The following is a 16,795-nucleotide window of genomic DNA, read 5'->3' as shown; positions in this document are numbered from 1 at the left end:
TATTACTTAGAAAATATCTAATCTGAACTTTAAACCTGTGATTTAGCAAGAAATGACCCACAGCCTGGAATTATCTAGCATGCCAACAGCTTGACTTTCTAAAAAAAATTTGATTATAACTCCTGAGCAGCTGAACAACCTAAAATACCAGTCTATGGTGGCATTTCCAGATCACAGAAAAAATCAACACCTTGCAGACCACTTCCACACACACCACTCTAGCCTGAGCACCAAAGGGAGATAAAGCAGCACAGATGCTTCTCCCAGCCCCTGATGGCATGACAGGAGATGTCTATTCAAAAGCCCATCCCACCAGCATGAAAGGCTGCCTGAGTCAGAGGAATGGGTTCACTGCACTTGCAGCTGGGTGACACTGCCTTTTTAGCTGGCCCAGATGGACAGGAGGAAGCACATGGGCTTCACAAGAAGCAAGCAGCTTCCAAGGAGGATAGGAGTGACAACTTCTTCTAAACAACTTCAACAGGCAAGCAAATAACCAGGGAAAAACAAACCCATGGACTTCCCACCTCATTCTAAAAAGCTGACAAAATCTTACTTCCCTTTCCTGCCTAAGCCTCATGCTAAAACAGGACAAGTTTTACTTCTTTGCTCCCTTGAAAGGGAAGCAAACAGCTCTGCCACACAAGCTCTGCAGTGCAGGGCATGAACACAGATGATCTCACATGAAGCTGAGCCTCCTCTCCCAAGGCAGTGGGTCCTGTCTTTTGGACAATACTCTGTCTGTTAGCACTGAGAGATTTCCACAGGATTGTGCTCAATATCCCTGTGGTGAGAATGCAAAGGGGAGCAAAGGCAAACAGCTGCAGTCATGAATTGTGTCTTCTGTTCCACTTCTCACATGACAAGCTTCAAAACCCTGGTTTAAAATCAAAAGTTTTACCATGTGATAAAAAGTCAAGACAAATTAAGTTTGACAAGACCCTCTTTTAAAGGTCAAAATTTGATTTGTGAGCCACTGGCTGGGGAAGCAAAGTGATGCTCCTCCAGAAGCAGGAGCAGGACCCACAATTCCTGCTGCGACTCAGACCTGAGGCAGTGAGGTCAGTCAGGGTCCACAGAAAGAATTCCCAGGGATCTGCCATTTCAAATGAGAATGGCTCCTCTAAATACAACAAGGATTTTTCAGATCCAGGTGCCAACTCACAGAAAAAGCACAAAGTGGAGTCCTCCAGGAGTGCCAGCACCCACTTCCTTCTGGAGAGTGTCAGCCCAGGAAACAAGACCTCCTTCCCACTAGAAGCTGGCATCCATCACACAGCAGTCTGCACACACAGCAACAGCAGCTCTGGGAGGCAGAGATCACCAGCCCTCACAGCCCCTGCAAGCCTGCACAGAAATATACTTCTTTAGTGCAATAAATTGAGTCAACTCTTACTGATGTGGCCAAGATAAAAGCCTCAATTTAAGTTTTGTCTCAGGAAGAAACACAATGCACGTGCATTTCAATCTAAAAACCTCTGAACACAGAGCTCTGTTAGAACCTGTGTCTTGAAAAATTTTGGTCATGGTAGTGTCTATGTAGAATGTTAGTATCTGTGAAGTCTGATTTTCTTGCAGACCATCCAATGCTATAATTGCATACAAAGCTGCTTGTACTTCTCTCCTTATAAACCCTTCTGGAATTCGTACTTCTTCCAATACCCAGGCTGACAGCTCACACACTGAATACATAATCCTGTCTAGGAACAACAAAATTTAAATTGTTCATGAGGGAGTCAATCTGGGATGCTTTTATAAACTTTTGTTTATTTTTATGCACACCTGAAATACAAAAGGAACAGAATAAAAAGGAGGCTGCGCCAGAGCTCTCCTCAACAGACAGGTTCAGCTGTTTTTCATGTTTCAACCATTGACAGATGTAAATACCCACTTTACACCATAGGATTTGACCTCCCCCATAGGCATTAATATGCTCAAGGCCTTGCAAGGGATTATCTTAGGTCAGCCAGTGACCATGATATAGTTTGCTTTTGTCAAAGCCTTTCCTCATTTAGAGGCTGCTCCAAGCATGGAGGTTACTCTTCTCTTGCAAGGAGGAGGACTCTTCACATTGTTTTCCCATCATCACTAACAGAGTCCATTTTTCTCCAAAGACAAGCAATATTAATTCCTCCCTGCTCTTCAATGTCTTGCTCCCTCTGTACTTCACACAGAGCAACAATCACAAGAAAATCAATTTCCATGAACTTTCTAGTTTATTGGTTTCATATTTCTTTCAATACAAATCTCTCCTCCTTGTTTTTTTTTTTGTTTTTTTTTTTTTTTGCAGTTTGTGGGGTTTTTTTCTAATAAGAACTCACCTGATGGGATGCTGGAAATCCTCAAAGGAAACACAAGAGTGGGATTGTGAGAAGTGATGCAGAAGCACAAACAGAGCAGGATGTTCCTAGTTCAAAGCTGGCAGTTCTTCCCTTTGCAATAAAAAGCTCATCATCATCCAGATGTAAACAAGGAAAGAAAGCCTAGCCATCTTCTCCTGATGAAAAGCATTCAAAAACCATACGGTAGGCAAAAACAAAATTACAGATTTGATCAGTAAAATTGCAAGGTAACAGCAGGTGATCACAACACTGTGAAATGCTCACAGCCCAGCACTAGAAAGCAGATGTGCAAATGACCTGGCAGACACTATGACCCTGCAGGGAAGCTGGGAACCAATCTGTGTCTGTCTGCTCTGGGCAAGTGCCTCTTCAAAGGCTGGGAAGAAAATGGCACATTTCCTCTTTGCAGTCTGCCCCCTCACCTTGCCCTTCTTCCAAGGCAAAGAGAGCTGCTGCAGCCACATGGCTCAAGAGTGGACAAGGACTCTCAGACATGTCCCTACTGCCTGATCACTTCTGACCAAAGCAGCCTACATGTTGTTCAACCCTGAAACAGGCTTAATATTTCCAGCCCAATGGAGCCATCCATGCACCCACCAGTGTTACTACACCCATGACACAGGAGTGGTAAGACCACACCACCAATGCTGTTCATACCTGGGTGTCCAGGCCACAAAGACAAATTTCATCTGGTATCAAAAAGCCTAACTATTTCTAATTGGAGTAAAAGTGAGAAGAACATATCTTCACAGCCAAGACTAAAGATCATTACCATAGCTCTACTTTAATCATTCTGGACCGTGAAAGATTGTAGATCTTCTGGCTAAAATTTCAAGAGTTTAGCTACAGTAATTAGAAATGGTTATAATTCCCTTGACTATGTAATTTAGTCTCAAGAATAAAACTTTATCTCAAAGCACAAGCAGCTCTGACACAACAGCATCTCCACTATGGTGAGACCCCAGAGAAAAATGCTTCGTTCTTTCACTTTCTTCATGTATCAAGAAACGCAGCCTCAGCTACAAAGCACTACCAGCTGCTCATTCTCCAAAATAAAACTTTATTTTTAGCCTAAGCACTTACTCAGGATCTGTGTGAGTATTGCAATTAAGCTCTCACGCCCATTGAAAGCTCTGTCAAACCTGCAGCAGATGACAAACAACGCTGCAGGCTCCGCGCAGGGGACGGTCCGTGCAATGCCTGTACAGCCACCACCTGTCAGAACAACAGGAGCAGCTCTGCCAAGGGGCAGGAGCACCATGGTTAAAGCTGGATCTTAACCAGATAGAGGGAGAAACTCAAGTAAACAATAATTGCCAAAATTCAGTTTCCAGCAAGCCCAGGAAGGTTGTAGTGTCTCCTTTTCTGGAGACATTCAAAACCCACCTGGACATGTTTGTGTGTCACCTGTTCCAGGTGGCCCTGCCTTTGCAGGGGGTTGGACTGGATGGTCTCCAGAGGTTCCTTCCAACCCAAACTATTTTGTGATTGACAATGTCCAACCAACCAGGGAGCTGCAACTCCGTGATCTTTAAAGTCCCTCCTGATTCAAGCTATTCTACAATTCTGTGTTCCAGAACCATCATTGTAAAAACCTTCCATGGCAGTGTGGAAGGTTTGACACTACCTGAGCTGCCACAGTGATCCCACACAGCACCAGCCTTGGCACTGCTGCTCCATCCCTGAACCAATGCTCATGAGATCCTGGCAGAGAAGCAACACAATTACAAACAAGGAGTTTTCCAGCAAGCCAGTGACTGAATTAACTGAGAGTGGGGATGACAAGAGCAGAGGCAGCTTAGGGGAAGGTTGGACAGCAGGGCTGGGTGTAGGATGTGGGATCAGGCTGCAGGAGTGGCCATGAGCTGTGAGACCCACACTCTGAGCCCTGGCATGCCCTGCAAGCAAAGGCAGCCCCTCACTGCCTCACTCTGCACCACTCACTCTGTCCTGAACCCAATGCTACAGCAAGAAATAGGGCAGAATGGTTTGGGTAAACAGAGAGTGCTCAAATTTCACTCCCCCACAGAAACCTGTCTTCTTTGCAGCTGGGGAGGTGACACACCACTCCTGTGCCTGCCTGATCAGGACTACCTGTACTCTGCCACTATGCACTTGCTCGTGCTGCAGGAGGATTTTAGTTGTTGCTAGGCTGCACAAAGCAGTCTCTTATTTTTATCACATGTCTGTTTATTCTTGTAGAAAAAGATACTGCAAACAGCAATCCAAGGCATCCTCAAAACGCTTGTTACACTCTTTGCTTGGCTCCATTTTCTCACCAGACAGTCCAAAGCTTCTTGGCCATCAGCATACACACCTTTGCACCCACACAGACCTTTCCTTGCTCCTCCAGAGGTACAATGTGAAAGCATGAACAGAGACTCAAAATCCACATTACGAACAATTTTTCAGTTATTCCAAATAAATTTAAGGTAATTTTTAAAAGGACATCAATAATAATTTCAAAGCTGTTTCCTATGGCTTAATACAGCTGAACAGCTAATTTGTAACAGCCAGCAGGCTAAACCATTCCCACTTCACCAGGAAACATCTCCCTGTGACTTAGCACTTATTTTTGCACCCCTGACATTTACCAATAGAGCATTTTAAAGCTGCCATCCCCCTCCCCAGCATTTAATGTTAACACTTTCACTGACAGGCAATGCAGCCTGGGTCAGTACAGACACCAGACAAGACAAGATCAGTTGTGGTGCCAGGTGAAGCTGAGAGTTGAAGCAGCCCTGCTGCTTCTGTGGGTCCCACAGCAGGAGCAAACCAGCACAGCCAGCCCCCATCCTGCCAGGAGCAGAGCAGCTTTGCTGGCAGGCCAAGTGTCACCCACACTCAGCATCCTCCAGGACAAGCACTCCCTCTGTGCTCCTGGCACTGCTGTGCCACAGCCTGATATCTTCATCCAGAGCTGGAATAACTCCACATTCCCATTACAAAATTCCAAGGTCTATCATAATATTAGCAACATCGAGTTATTTATCCCACAGAAAGAAACTTTATTATTTGCTAGACTTAGCATTTGTCCCTTTCTGACACTGAGTGAACTTCCTGTGCCTCAGCAAGCTTTCCAAATTGAATCTTTTACAGCTGCACATAAAGCTTTGAAAAGCCTATCTTCTGGAGTGACTGTCTGACTCCAGAGGACACCCTAAGCTCCATTTTAGTCTCCATATTTTTCTGCCACTCATACATCACTTAAGCATCAGCACACAGCTGGAGACACAAGACCAGCCTCACGCTGACAGGCACCTTGCTGTTCAATAGGAAGGCCTGGCACTTGAGCAGACAGTTCTGCTACAGCAGTATTCACCTGGCATTGGATATTAGCACATTTCTTGCTCCACCAGTAGCTGGAGGTCTCTACCCTTGTGCTGTCACCGGCACAGTGCTAGGTGCACGTTCTCACTCGTCTGGCAGCAGCACCCACAGCCCCCACAGTGACCTTGCTGGGCACTATCATGCCTGCTGGTGTCAAGGCCTCCCAACATCTCCACCAAGAGCATGCAGAGCCAGGGCAAGGCCACATGTGATGGCACTGTTCCAACAAGCAGCTCTCTCTGTGTGCAGTCCACAAGCTGCCCCACTCAGCAGCACAGCCCAATCCTCCCCTCTCGCTGCTTTATGGCCTCAGTATCTATCCCCAGAGCAGCACTCAGCTTGAAATGACTCTTAATAACCCAAACAGGAGCTAAAAGGGAACTACAGAAGAGTAAAATCAGCAGGAATATCAGCTGAAGTTGGGCGTTTCTAATTGACTCAAATTAACTTCACATCATCTGTACCTTCTGGTGCTCTGGCTGGGCCCCAACTTGTTTCTTAGGGGCATTCTAAGAAGGATTTGTTGGTGGAGCCTTCCCCCCCACACACACACAACTAACTCTCCTTTAACAGCAATACTGAACCACAAGGATTTCAACAGAAAACCCTGCAAAAAGACATCAGACAAAAATAAGCATTAAAAAATAACTGGGAATTATTTTTTTTTCTTTTAGAGAAGCCAAGGCATCAATATTCCATATCTATGAAAGCTGAGAAAAAAAACAACCCTGAAATGCAAGTGAAGCTCAGAAGAAAACAAATGTTCCTAACAGTGCTCAGCAGCAAGAGCAGCCCAAGCCTGCCCTGTGAGGTTGTGTGAGGGGCTGTGACTGTTCCCCAACCCATTGCTCACCTGGAGCCTCTCTGCACGCTGAGGAAGGGCAAGCTTACCTTTACAATGGTGACTCCTGTTGGCCACGCTCTCTCCCTGCTAACACCAATCATTAGCGGTGCTTCTCCCCGCTGTGATTGGGGCAGCATTAATTACCTCCCAAACCGCTGGCACTAATTGGTCTCCGCGCCCTTATTAAACCAAAACTGGGTGACAAATGTTTGCACTCCTCCTGGACATTGAGCAAACAGTCTCAAGCACGCTCTTGGTGAGCAGATGCTTTCTGCCATGAATAAACACATGTTTTGACTTCATATCAGCTCTTCAGAGCTGGCAAGATGCAACAGCAGAAAGTCAGTCACAGACACGCAGGATGACTGCATCTGCAGAGCAGCAAATTAGATCCTGCTGCTTCCACACATCATCAACAAATTCAGGTGCTGGAAATTTAATGGCCAAAACACAGCTGAGCAGATGCAGGGAGGACTCTGTTTCCCACAACAAGGTCTAAAGGCATTTGGGAAAGTTACTGCTGAACTAGAGGGAATGCTCACAGAGTCACCAGCAATGCTGCTTTAGTATCAGTGCATTGCTAACATGTCAGGAGTTAGCTTGGCAGGCTGCAAGCTGTGTTGGGGCTGTAGCAAAATATAATGTTAGAAATGAATGTAAAGTCACAGAATAAATACTTTTCCTGTAAGATTTTGAGATGCATACTAGCAAGGTACCTGCAAGAAAAACTGGCATGAGTGAGCAGCCTAGGAGAAGGCTCCTGCACCCACAGCAGCGAGAAGACGTCATGCCACACAAGCAAATGAAGCAAGAGACTGCAGAGAGGAAACTCATGAGCAGCAACCTGGAGCTATGCCACTGTGGGGTTTTAAGATCTAGCAGTTAATAAGGTCTTTGCTCTGTAACTAAATAGCTCCTGTAAAGAGCTTATTAAGGGCTTATTGATACACAAGATGTCCCCTTCCGTCAGGCCATCCTGCCAGGCTGCAGAAGAGCCCCAGCTTCACAGGATGGATGGATCAAGCGGCCATCAGAGAGACCTGGCGTTGCCCTGACACACATACACACTCTCCTGTTAATGCTTGTCTCACTGGAGTGCTCTGCAAAGCCCACACCCACACTTACTTAAAGCCTGAGTTACTGCTAATCAGAAATTCAATGGCATCTGAAGGATCAGCAGCAGCACACTAAAATAAAGAGGGTTGTCACCATTTTCAGACAGACTCCAAAATGCCCCTTTGTCACATTCACACGCATTTCTGTGCAGTTACCCATTCACTGATGCAAAGAGTCTTCAGCATCCAGGTCCCTCAACTATCCTGTGGCCCAGAAGTACCAAAATTCATGGCCCCCTCCATGAATTAATTCTATAATGCCTATTTTAATTTTAGAAGCCACATTTTCCCACTAAGCAGCCCCTGCACTGTACAAACCCCATGTAACCTCTTTCCCATGACCCTTGCATGGCACAGTGCTCACACCCAGCAGCAAAAGGTGCACTCCATCCTCTGACCCCAGTTAGGGCCACGGCAGGTGCTCAGACCCTGGGTAATTCCTGGTATCACCAACTTGGCTGTCAGTGCTGCCATGGCCCGTCCTGTCCTCCGGGACAGCAGGGGTGTGCTGTGGGTGTCGTGTGGAAGGACGATCACCCCTCAGTACTCAGTGTGGGGGTACCACACACACGGAGCCCCCAGGCTGAAGAGCCAGCCCGGGGATGGCCATAGGAGTGCCACTAACTCACACCAACCACGGCTGCTGGCCGGGGCACTCTGGTTTACCTGCAATCATGTTTACTCCGGGGAGGAGAATCCCCCTCAGCATCTCCCAGGGATTTTCCCATCTTCCTCTCCCAGTTCTGCAGGAGTGAACAGCCCGTCAGACTTTCAGGCCCTGGAGATCCGTATCCAGCCCTATCCTCGGGATGAGCCTACTGAGCTCTCACTTTCTCCCTGCCCCGCAGGGCTGGCGCTCCCCAAACCTGACACCACGGGAGATGTCTCCTGCCTCCCTGCCACCACGGGACTCCCATCCCACGGTGTCCCAGACCGTTCCCGCTGCCGCACACGGGGCAGGGGCAGCCACGGCCACAGAAATCGCGCACCCCTCTCCCCAGCCGGGCCAGCGGGGACACGAGCGCTGGGGCTGTGCTGCTCCGAGCAGCGGGCTGTGCTCTGCCACCGCCCCGGCACTAGCCCAGCCTGGGACAGCCAGCAAAGCCCTGCTGCCTGCGAGGGGCCAGGGCAGCGCCGCCCAGCCCCGGGACCTCCGGCAGAGCCGCCCCCGCCCGGCCCGACCCGGCCCGGCCCGGCCCACCTGCAGCCGCTGGAGGTAGGAGGCCGGCGCGTAGCCCGTCTCGCCCGAGCCGGCGCGGGTGACGAGCCACCAGTGCTGGTTGCTGCGCTCCAGCAGCAGGAAGGTCTCTCCGGCAGTGAAGGGCAGCGAGTTGGGCTCGGCCGAGCGGAAGCTGTACAAGGCCCGGTACATGGCGGCGGCACCGGCACCGGCAGCACCGGCACCTCCGCCCGCCCGGACCGGACCGGACCGGGCCCGCCCCCGCCAGCCCCGCCCACACGGCGCCGCCGCGCCCCGCCCCCCACGCGGTACCGCCCCCTGGCGGCGCGGCGGCGCCACTCCCCCGGCCCCGCCGGCCCCGCCCCGCCCCGTGCGGCTCATCTGGGCCGGCAGGGGGCGCCAGCGGCTCGCGCAGCGTCCTGAGGCGGCACCGACCCCGATACCGACCTCGAGCACCGACCCCAGGCACCGATCCCCGCACCGACACCGGCACTTCCCCCCGCACCGACTCCTGAGGCACCGACCCCGGCACTTGCACCTGGGACTGACCCCCAGAACTGACCCACGGGACTAAGCCATGAGACAGACCCCCAGAACCGGGACTGACTCCCGGGGCTGACCCCCGGCACAGACCCCCGAGGGGCTGTTGGCCGGATCCATAAGCACGGGCGCTTTCCCGGCACCGGCCCGTTCGTGCCCCTCCTCAGTCACACACCGGCCTGGGTCACTGCCGGCTCCTGGGGTCACCGCTCCCGCCCGCCGCCCACCCGCGCCCGGCCCCTCTGTCCCCGCCGTGGCCCAGCTGGCCGCAGGCACATCGCTTCCCCACTAGAGCCACCTGTCCCGGCCTGTGTCCCTGGGCACCCCTCCTCTCGGAATGCCATATTGGAGCACCCGGTACCACTGAGCCCCCAAGTCCTTGTGTGCCCACCAGCCCCACCCTGGGTGCCACGAGGGCTTCCCCCAGCAAGCTCCCCCAGCATGGGATCGGGCCACGACCATGGCTGGCTCTGACCCGCAGCGAACACAGTGACCTGGCAGGTGGCCATGGGGACGTGGGACACAGCCTGTCAGGCCTGGAGCTCTCCATGAAGACACAGCAGCCCCCAGCCTCATTCATCTCCTTGCCCTGTTCCAGGAGAACAACCCTTTGGGACATTACCTCCAGTGGCCCAAGACCCCTGCAACACACCCCACCTCCCAAAGGCATCAGCAGCTTCCCTTGATCCCTGCTGCCCAGGGATCTGAGCCCTTCTCGCTGGCCTGGGGGAGTGGATGGCAGCCCTGCAGGGCACAGTGCCCCCTCCCTCTTCCCCAGAGCAGCTTTCTCCATGCTGCCCTAGGAACAAGTCACCTTTTCCACCTGACAAAGCCAGCAGAGACAGCCTAGGAGCAGGGTGGGTGGGGACCTGGTTATAGCACCCCAGTGGGACTAGTAAATACTCCTGCAGCCAAGCCCACCACTGATACCCCTCACTCATGCTGCCCACCCCTGCCATCCTGCCAGAATGCAAGAATGCATAGATGGAACAGTCCACAGACCCCTGCTCACAGTTACAGGGGGGTTTAACTCATCCAGAAACCATTCACAACCCAATCCAACCAGCGGTAATACAATAAAAACCAGGCTTGCTGCAGCCATAACCCCCTGCCTGCTCCCAGCTCAGCCCACCCATGCCCTCACTTTGCCAGCCCTGGCAGTGAGATAATTCATTCTGATCCTGGTTACGCAGGGAGGGAGGATGGAGTGGGAGTGAGCGGTTGCCTAGACTCCCCCACTGCGGCGGGTACCAGGAATCACTGCGGTGTATGAGCTGGAGTTGGGCACACTCAGGCTGGAAAAACAGTGGGGTGCTTTAACTGACAACTGTGAGATGTAATCAGGGCTGAATCCTTCAGCAGCCCTTCAGGTCTGGACTTCCTGCCTGGTCATGGTCCCTTCCAGACGCCCAGCAGGGAACAGCATGATGGTGGGCAAGGGCTGGGCAGCCGGGGATCACCACTGCAGGAGAGAAAACGTTCCCGTTTGTGGAGTCATTCGTATCCCACAGGAACACAATTCTCTGCTTTTCTGTCCCCTGCCTGGTTTGGCTGCAGTGCTCACCCTGCCTCTGTGTCCCCACTCCAGGTGAGCCCTGGCCATCCCCTGGCACAAGCCCAGCTGTTTGTGCTGGAACAACGGCGCTTTGTTTCCACGAAGTCAGCAGCACAGGCTGTGCTGGCAGGCAGAAGCAGCTGAGGGGGATGCAGGCACCCCCCAACCACATCTCACGTGCACAGAAAGAGCAGCAGTACCCCAGTCTCTTGCTGTGCTCAGCACAGCATCCCAGCTCTGCCAGACAGAGGTTGGGAAGGATTTCTCTGTAAAGGCCCCCTTCTTCTGCATCTGGCTAGAATGCAGAGCCCAAGACAAATTCCTGCTGCTGAGGAATCAGCTCTGAATTGCAAGTGCCAGGTGATTTATATTGAACAGGGAGGGTCAACGAACAAGGATCCTGCTGCGTCACTCGCAGGTGATTTTAAAGCTGAACTTGAGACCTCGGGAAAATAATACTTGCATCCCTTGCCCTGAGAGCCTTGGGGGACTGGGATCACGGTAAGCCATGAAGGGCTCAGTGTATGCATGGCAGCCCCCACACTCCTGTTTTCCTCCCGAGCTGTGGAGGGGAAGTGTTGCACAACAGCACTCATATGATTGGAACACAAACTTGCCAGCTCCACATACACTTATATAATTCTGCACCGTCTGCTCGTCAACACGTTGCAAAACAGCAGTGGGATCAATCGCTCTACTTTTAGGTATACAAATATTATTGCATTCCCACCAGCCCTCTCTGGGTGAAAAGTCATAGGGATGTGAGGTGTTGTGAGGACCCCAGGCCCACAGCTCTGGGGACAATGTCTTCTGTGTGTCCTGCAGGGGCTGGGGCTGTCCAAGGCCAGGATGGGCAGTCATGTCCTTATTTCACAACGTCCTGATGGGCCTTCCTCCTGGAAACCTCACTAAGAGGCTGTAGATAGGACCCTCGAATTGCATACATCCGTATCACTTCCAGAAGATCTCACCTCTCCAACTACATCTGCTCCCTTGCGGGAGAAGCCCCCAGAGCTGTGCTGCCTGCAGGGAGCTGGGCAGGGTGCTCCGCCAGGCAGGAGCAAGCCCTGCTCGTGGCCCTTGCAAGGAGCACAGTGCCCCGTGCTGAGCCCGAGAACGCCCGCGGGGCGCTGCTGTCGGACGGCCGCTTCCCCGCAGAGCACACGCGGAGGAGCCGGAGCTGCCGGGGCAGGGGGCGGCTCTGGGCCCGCTCTGTTCCGCCTGCCTGCCGGGCCGAGGTGCCCGCAGGGCTCCTTGCGCAACGCGTCCTGCACAAAGCCGGGGCTGGCTGGGGCCCAGACCCCTCCTGCGGCCGGAGGAAGGAGCAGCCAGTGCCTGCCAACAGCTGCACTTCCTAGAAACGAAGAAGACAGAAGGTCGGGAAAGTTGAGGGATGGCGGAGGGGGGCCCGGGGGATGCTGCGGGGAGGACTGAGGCGCTGCGGGTTACGAGGCGAGCAGCACACAGCCTAGCCTGCCCTGTGGCTTCTCTTCAGGAAAACAAGCTCTTTGGCTTCACAAAACAGCTCCCTGTTCTTTGTTAAACTCTGTTCAAGTCCAGAGCTGAGGAGCCCCTTCCAGCCCACGCACTCTGTGGGCCGGCACTGCTCCTTCCCAGCTCTCCCTGCCAGGACAGCTCTGCAGCCCCCAATGCCACGCTGTGGAAAACACTCAGGACAGTGACACATTTTCTGCCACCAGCCCAATAGCCAGACAGAAGGCATTTGGAGGCTGAGGGAAGTGGGGCACAGGGGTAAGGTGCTTGGCAGTGAGAACACCACTCCCTGGGCTCCCCAGGCTGTCCTTCCAGCTGCAGGGCTGCCGGGTGAAGGGCACTCCTGGCCTCACATCTGTCTCCAAGCAGGCCAATGCTGCCTTGCCCAACACCACCCTGCTCACGTCCTTGTCTCGTTGCATGGGAAGAGTTGCAAAACAAGGGGTTGCCTGGGGTGCAGCAGTGGATCCTGCCTCTGTGGGCTGCAGGAGCTCCTCTGCTTCTCTTTGAAAGAAAAATTGAAAGGACTCCACACAGGGCCAATGCAGCCTGTCACAGCTGAGCCGGTGGGGACACTGCTGTGGTGCAAACCCAAGGAAGAGAAGACAGAGGCCATCACCTCATCTGGAGCTGGCAGCCCAGCATGGCAGGCAGCAGTCTCCACCATGTGAGGCTGTTTCCAAGGACTACCCTTTGCTGGCCATATGGTTTGTGGGGCAGGAGGGACAGGGACCATGTCCCTGCTTACATGCTTTCCATGAGGAGGAGCCCTGGGCTGCGGGCTGGGTGCAGCAGGCCCCGGTGAGCAGGTGAGGGGTGCTGGGATGGGGATCCCCACTAGTGGGGATCGGAACTCGGTGCCCAGCCTGGTGGGGCCATCTCCAGGGCTTGTTCTGCTTTCATTTAGGTGTCTGAGTTACAATCTTCAAACAAAAGCCAGGCAACAGAGGGCTGGGGGAGGCCCCTTAGCCAACCCTCATTTCCATACCATTGAAGGAAGGTGGCTTTGCTCCCAGACAGGGACACAAGCCATTCATTCCCTGCCCCCTCTGCCCCGCCCTACATGACTCCAAGGCTTGGGCACCACTGGAGATGGCCACAGGGCCGTGCAGGACCCTCACCCTGTGCCAAGGATGGATCCATGCACAGGATGGACAGACAGTGGCCCCCAACCCCACTACAGCATCACCAGTTTTTTACCCTCCAGTTAAACAAACTTAAGCCCACCACTAGAAACAGGGAAGGCACAGCTGCAGGGCCACACACAGCAGCCACTGTCTCCAGCAGTGAGTGCCCCAGAGGGATCAGGGCACAGGGTCCCTTTGCCCCCCTGTGCTGAGAACCACCGTGTCCCCAGTGGCTCTGGTCTGAGCCCCTTGCAGCCCCAGGGCCACAGAGTGAGCCATTCTTCCCTGGGCAGGGAGCACAGCAACTTGGGGCCGCTGCCCTGTGAGATGTCACTGCTTGGCAACAAGGAAATACTTTGTTCTCGCTCCATAAAAGGCATTTGTGTGTCCCTCCCCACTGGCACAGGCCCAGCTCAGGGGAAGAAGTCCAGCAGCTACTCAAGAGGCAGCAGCACAGGATGGGGACAGTGCAGGGACAAAGGTGCCCTCTCCTCCAGCAAGGCCAGGGGTTGTCCCTTGCCTCTTCTTGCTTCTGCCCTGCCCACCCCCAGTGCCAGGGAAGCTACTTACCAGAAGATCCTGGCAGGTCCACAGAACACCACTCACCCCCCACCTCAGTCCCCAGTGCCCTGCCAGCAAAGCAGAGCTCAATTCACTGGAGAAACCAGTGCCAGCTGCAGGAATGTGTTTCATCTCTAGCCAGCTGATGCATGGCAATTCCCATCAGCCAGTTTTGGGCTAGCAGTGACCTATTTATGTAAGGCAAGCTCTCCACAAGCCTGGGCCTGGTGCAGCACCCTTCAGGGCAGCCACAGGAAACCAGGAGCAGGTGCCTAGGGGCCTGGGCCTAGCCAGGCTGGACTCATGCTGTCTCTCACCCAGCCCCTCAAAGCCACCAGGGCAGGGGCAGAGCCAGCCCACTGCAGCCACCCTGGTCAATGGCCCTGCTAGGGCAGGGCTGGCAGGAAAAGGTGGGTCTTCTCCAAGCATCAGGAAGCACACAGGGAGGAGACCAGACACAGGGGAGCCTTGAGGAACAGGGACGGGCGCTCAGCATTGTCCTCCACAGAGCAGAGGCTGCAGAAATTACAGAATGGGGGCTCCCTGCCAGGGCACAGGCTGTTCCAGCTCCTGTCCCCCATCCCAGCAGCAGGGCTGCTCTGTGGAGGTGCCTCTCCCATGGTGCAGGGCTCCTCAGGACACGAGGGAACCAGCCCAGCTGCCCCTTCTGGCACAATCAGCACCGAGGGAAGCTCACAGTCCAGGGAGGACCAGAGCTGTGGGGAGCCATGCTCAGAGCATGCACACAAACAAAAAAAGCCCTCGAGTCTATTCCCGAGCACAACTACTGCTCTCCCATTATTCCACCCCTCTGTCCTTTGCCATGGTCCAACAGGCCACCACCAGACCACAAACAGCCACACCAACCCCTGCTCATCCCATTTCTGCCTTCCAAGAAGCCCAGGCACAGGGCTGGAGAGCCATTTACAGCGATTGTGGGAACCCCTTTCCCACCCCAGCATGTTGGCAGTTACACAATTGCCTTTCCACAAATAAGAAATTGCCTGGAGGGATATGTGCAGAACAGCATGGAAGGAAAGAAACCTGCTCTTGAAGTTTGCAAGACAATATCCGATTTAGGTACTTGCACAGGGGTTACCCCTTTGTTAACCTTCAAGGATGTGGCTCAAGGAAGGGATTTTTCCCCTTGATGTTTTACTGTTACATAACTCAAAGTAACTAAGGAAAAAGGTCTTTTCTGTTCCTGCTCCCTCCCTCCCAGCTGCTGCAGCCCAGGAAGCTCCCAACCACCTTGTTGCTGTGGAGCCCTGGCACAGCATCTCTTAATCCTCAGACAATATTGGCAAGAGGATTTTAGCAGTGCTGGCCTGAGCCCACAGGTGCCTTCACCTTCCTGCAGCAGCACCCATTGCACCTGAGGGTTTGTTTATTCTGTACGGATCCCCCCAGTGCTCCAGGTCTGGCTGCTGACACCCAACTGCTGCTGAAAGCACGCCTAGCTGAGCTTACCCTGCTGGCAGGGTTTCTGCAGCTCCCTGCCTGTCCCCAGGGCCGTGGCTGCAGGCAGCTTGCATCACAGCAAATGCGATTGTTCTCATCGGATTTCATGAATTCCCTCCAGAGTTCCTACGTAACACAAGTACATTAGGGGACTTTATCCCTGCTAATTTCAGATGACAAAGTCAAACCATGCATCAGATGAATCTGCACAGGGAGGCTTATTCATAAGCAGCAGCAATGATAGGGCACTACAGTGCCTGCCAAGAGACTCGTCATTAGCTGATTAGCAGAGGATATCACATCCTAAACGGGAGAGCTGAAAAGGAAACATCACCTTGCAGCCATGGACCCTCTCCTTGTGCTGAGTGCATCTTGGAGTGCTGCTCATCAGTGCTGAAGGCATTTTGCAGTTGAGATGCCAAAATAAGCAGCCCCATCCTCCCCTCTTGCCCAAGGGTTTTTGCAGCCAGTGTCAGAAGTGCTTCACAGGGCCCTGTCAGCTGCACTCAACACTGGAGTCTCACCCAGAAGCAACATACAGCCTGATCAAGCTGCACAAGCCCATCTCCAGAGACAACAGCCCCTCTACTGGCATAAAATACTGAGGGGACTGCAAGATCTAAAAATACCTGTTTAAAACCAACATCAGTTGTTGCCTAAACACTGTGGAACAACATAAACCTGAACAAAAACCAACAATAAAATCCCACCCACAAACTCATGTACAAGCAAAGGTTAAAAGCTTCTTTAAAAAGTACAAAGGAACACAGTAGAGCCATCAGACAGACTTTGATCAGGAGAACTTGATAGCAACTGCTGGGGAATATGAAACTGAAGCTACAGGGCTACAGCCAGCTGAAGAGGGTGACTCTGCACAAGCAGAGCTGCAGCCTTCCTGTCACATCCCACTTCTCTCCTAAGCAAGCCTGCAGGCAAAGTACGGGCCAGGGAGATGATTCACCTGACTGTTCTGCACAAACTGACTACTTCATGTTGATTAGCTGTAACAACTTTCCCAGCCTTACCTCAGCACTTCCACATCCATTTTTCTCTTGCACTATCATGATGACGTAGGCCCTGTATCTAAAAATGGTTAGATAAAATGCTTCTTCTAACAGAACCGTTGGTTTAGTTACTCTGTTATTTCAGCTACTCACTGCCCTTCTCACTTTCTGATGCTTCCTTCCTGTCAGTTTGTCCCAAGTAAGATTTTAAGCTGCTTAAGGTTCTTTTCAGGCCTGGCAGC

At 52.7% G+C, this 16,795-nt stretch overlaps 1 protein-coding gene across 3 annotated transcripts in view; it reads right to left on the bottom strand.

Annotated features, from left to right (window-relative positions):
- The window catches only part of NCKIPSD (NCK interacting protein with SH3 domain), a 49,970-nt gene extending 40,899 nt beyond the window's left edge, over nucleotides 1-9,071 (bottom strand). Inside the window, exons 1-2 of one of the 3 annotated variants that reach the window (XM_063164750.1) lie at nucleotides 2,322-2,465; nucleotides 1,166-1,347 (exon numbers count right to left, since the gene is read on the bottom strand). Coding sequence is in view for 2 of the 3 variants with exons in the window: in XM_063164748.1 (XP_063020818.1) it covers nucleotides 8,833-9,003 (171 nt within the window). In the remaining variant the exon portion in view is untranslated. Of the gene's footprint in view, nucleotides 1-1,165; nucleotides 1,348-2,321; nucleotides 2,466-6,563; nucleotides 6,633-8,832 lie in introns of those variants that run through there. The other 2 variants (XM_063164748.1, XM_063164749.1) reach the window with 2 other exon arrangements.
- Nucleotides 9,072-16,795: the final 7,724 nt, after the last annotated feature.

Source organism: Melospiza melodia, chromosome 10, assembly GCF_035770615.1.
Source record: "Melospiza melodia melodia isolate bMelMel2 chromosome 10, bMelMel2.pri, whole genome shotgun sequence".
Lineage (NCBI taxonomy): Eukaryota > Metazoa > Chordata > Aves > Passeriformes > Passerellidae > Melospiza > Melospiza melodia.
Note: the sequence above shows the minus strand (reverse complement) of the source record. Positions and strands in the feature narration are given on the sequence as shown.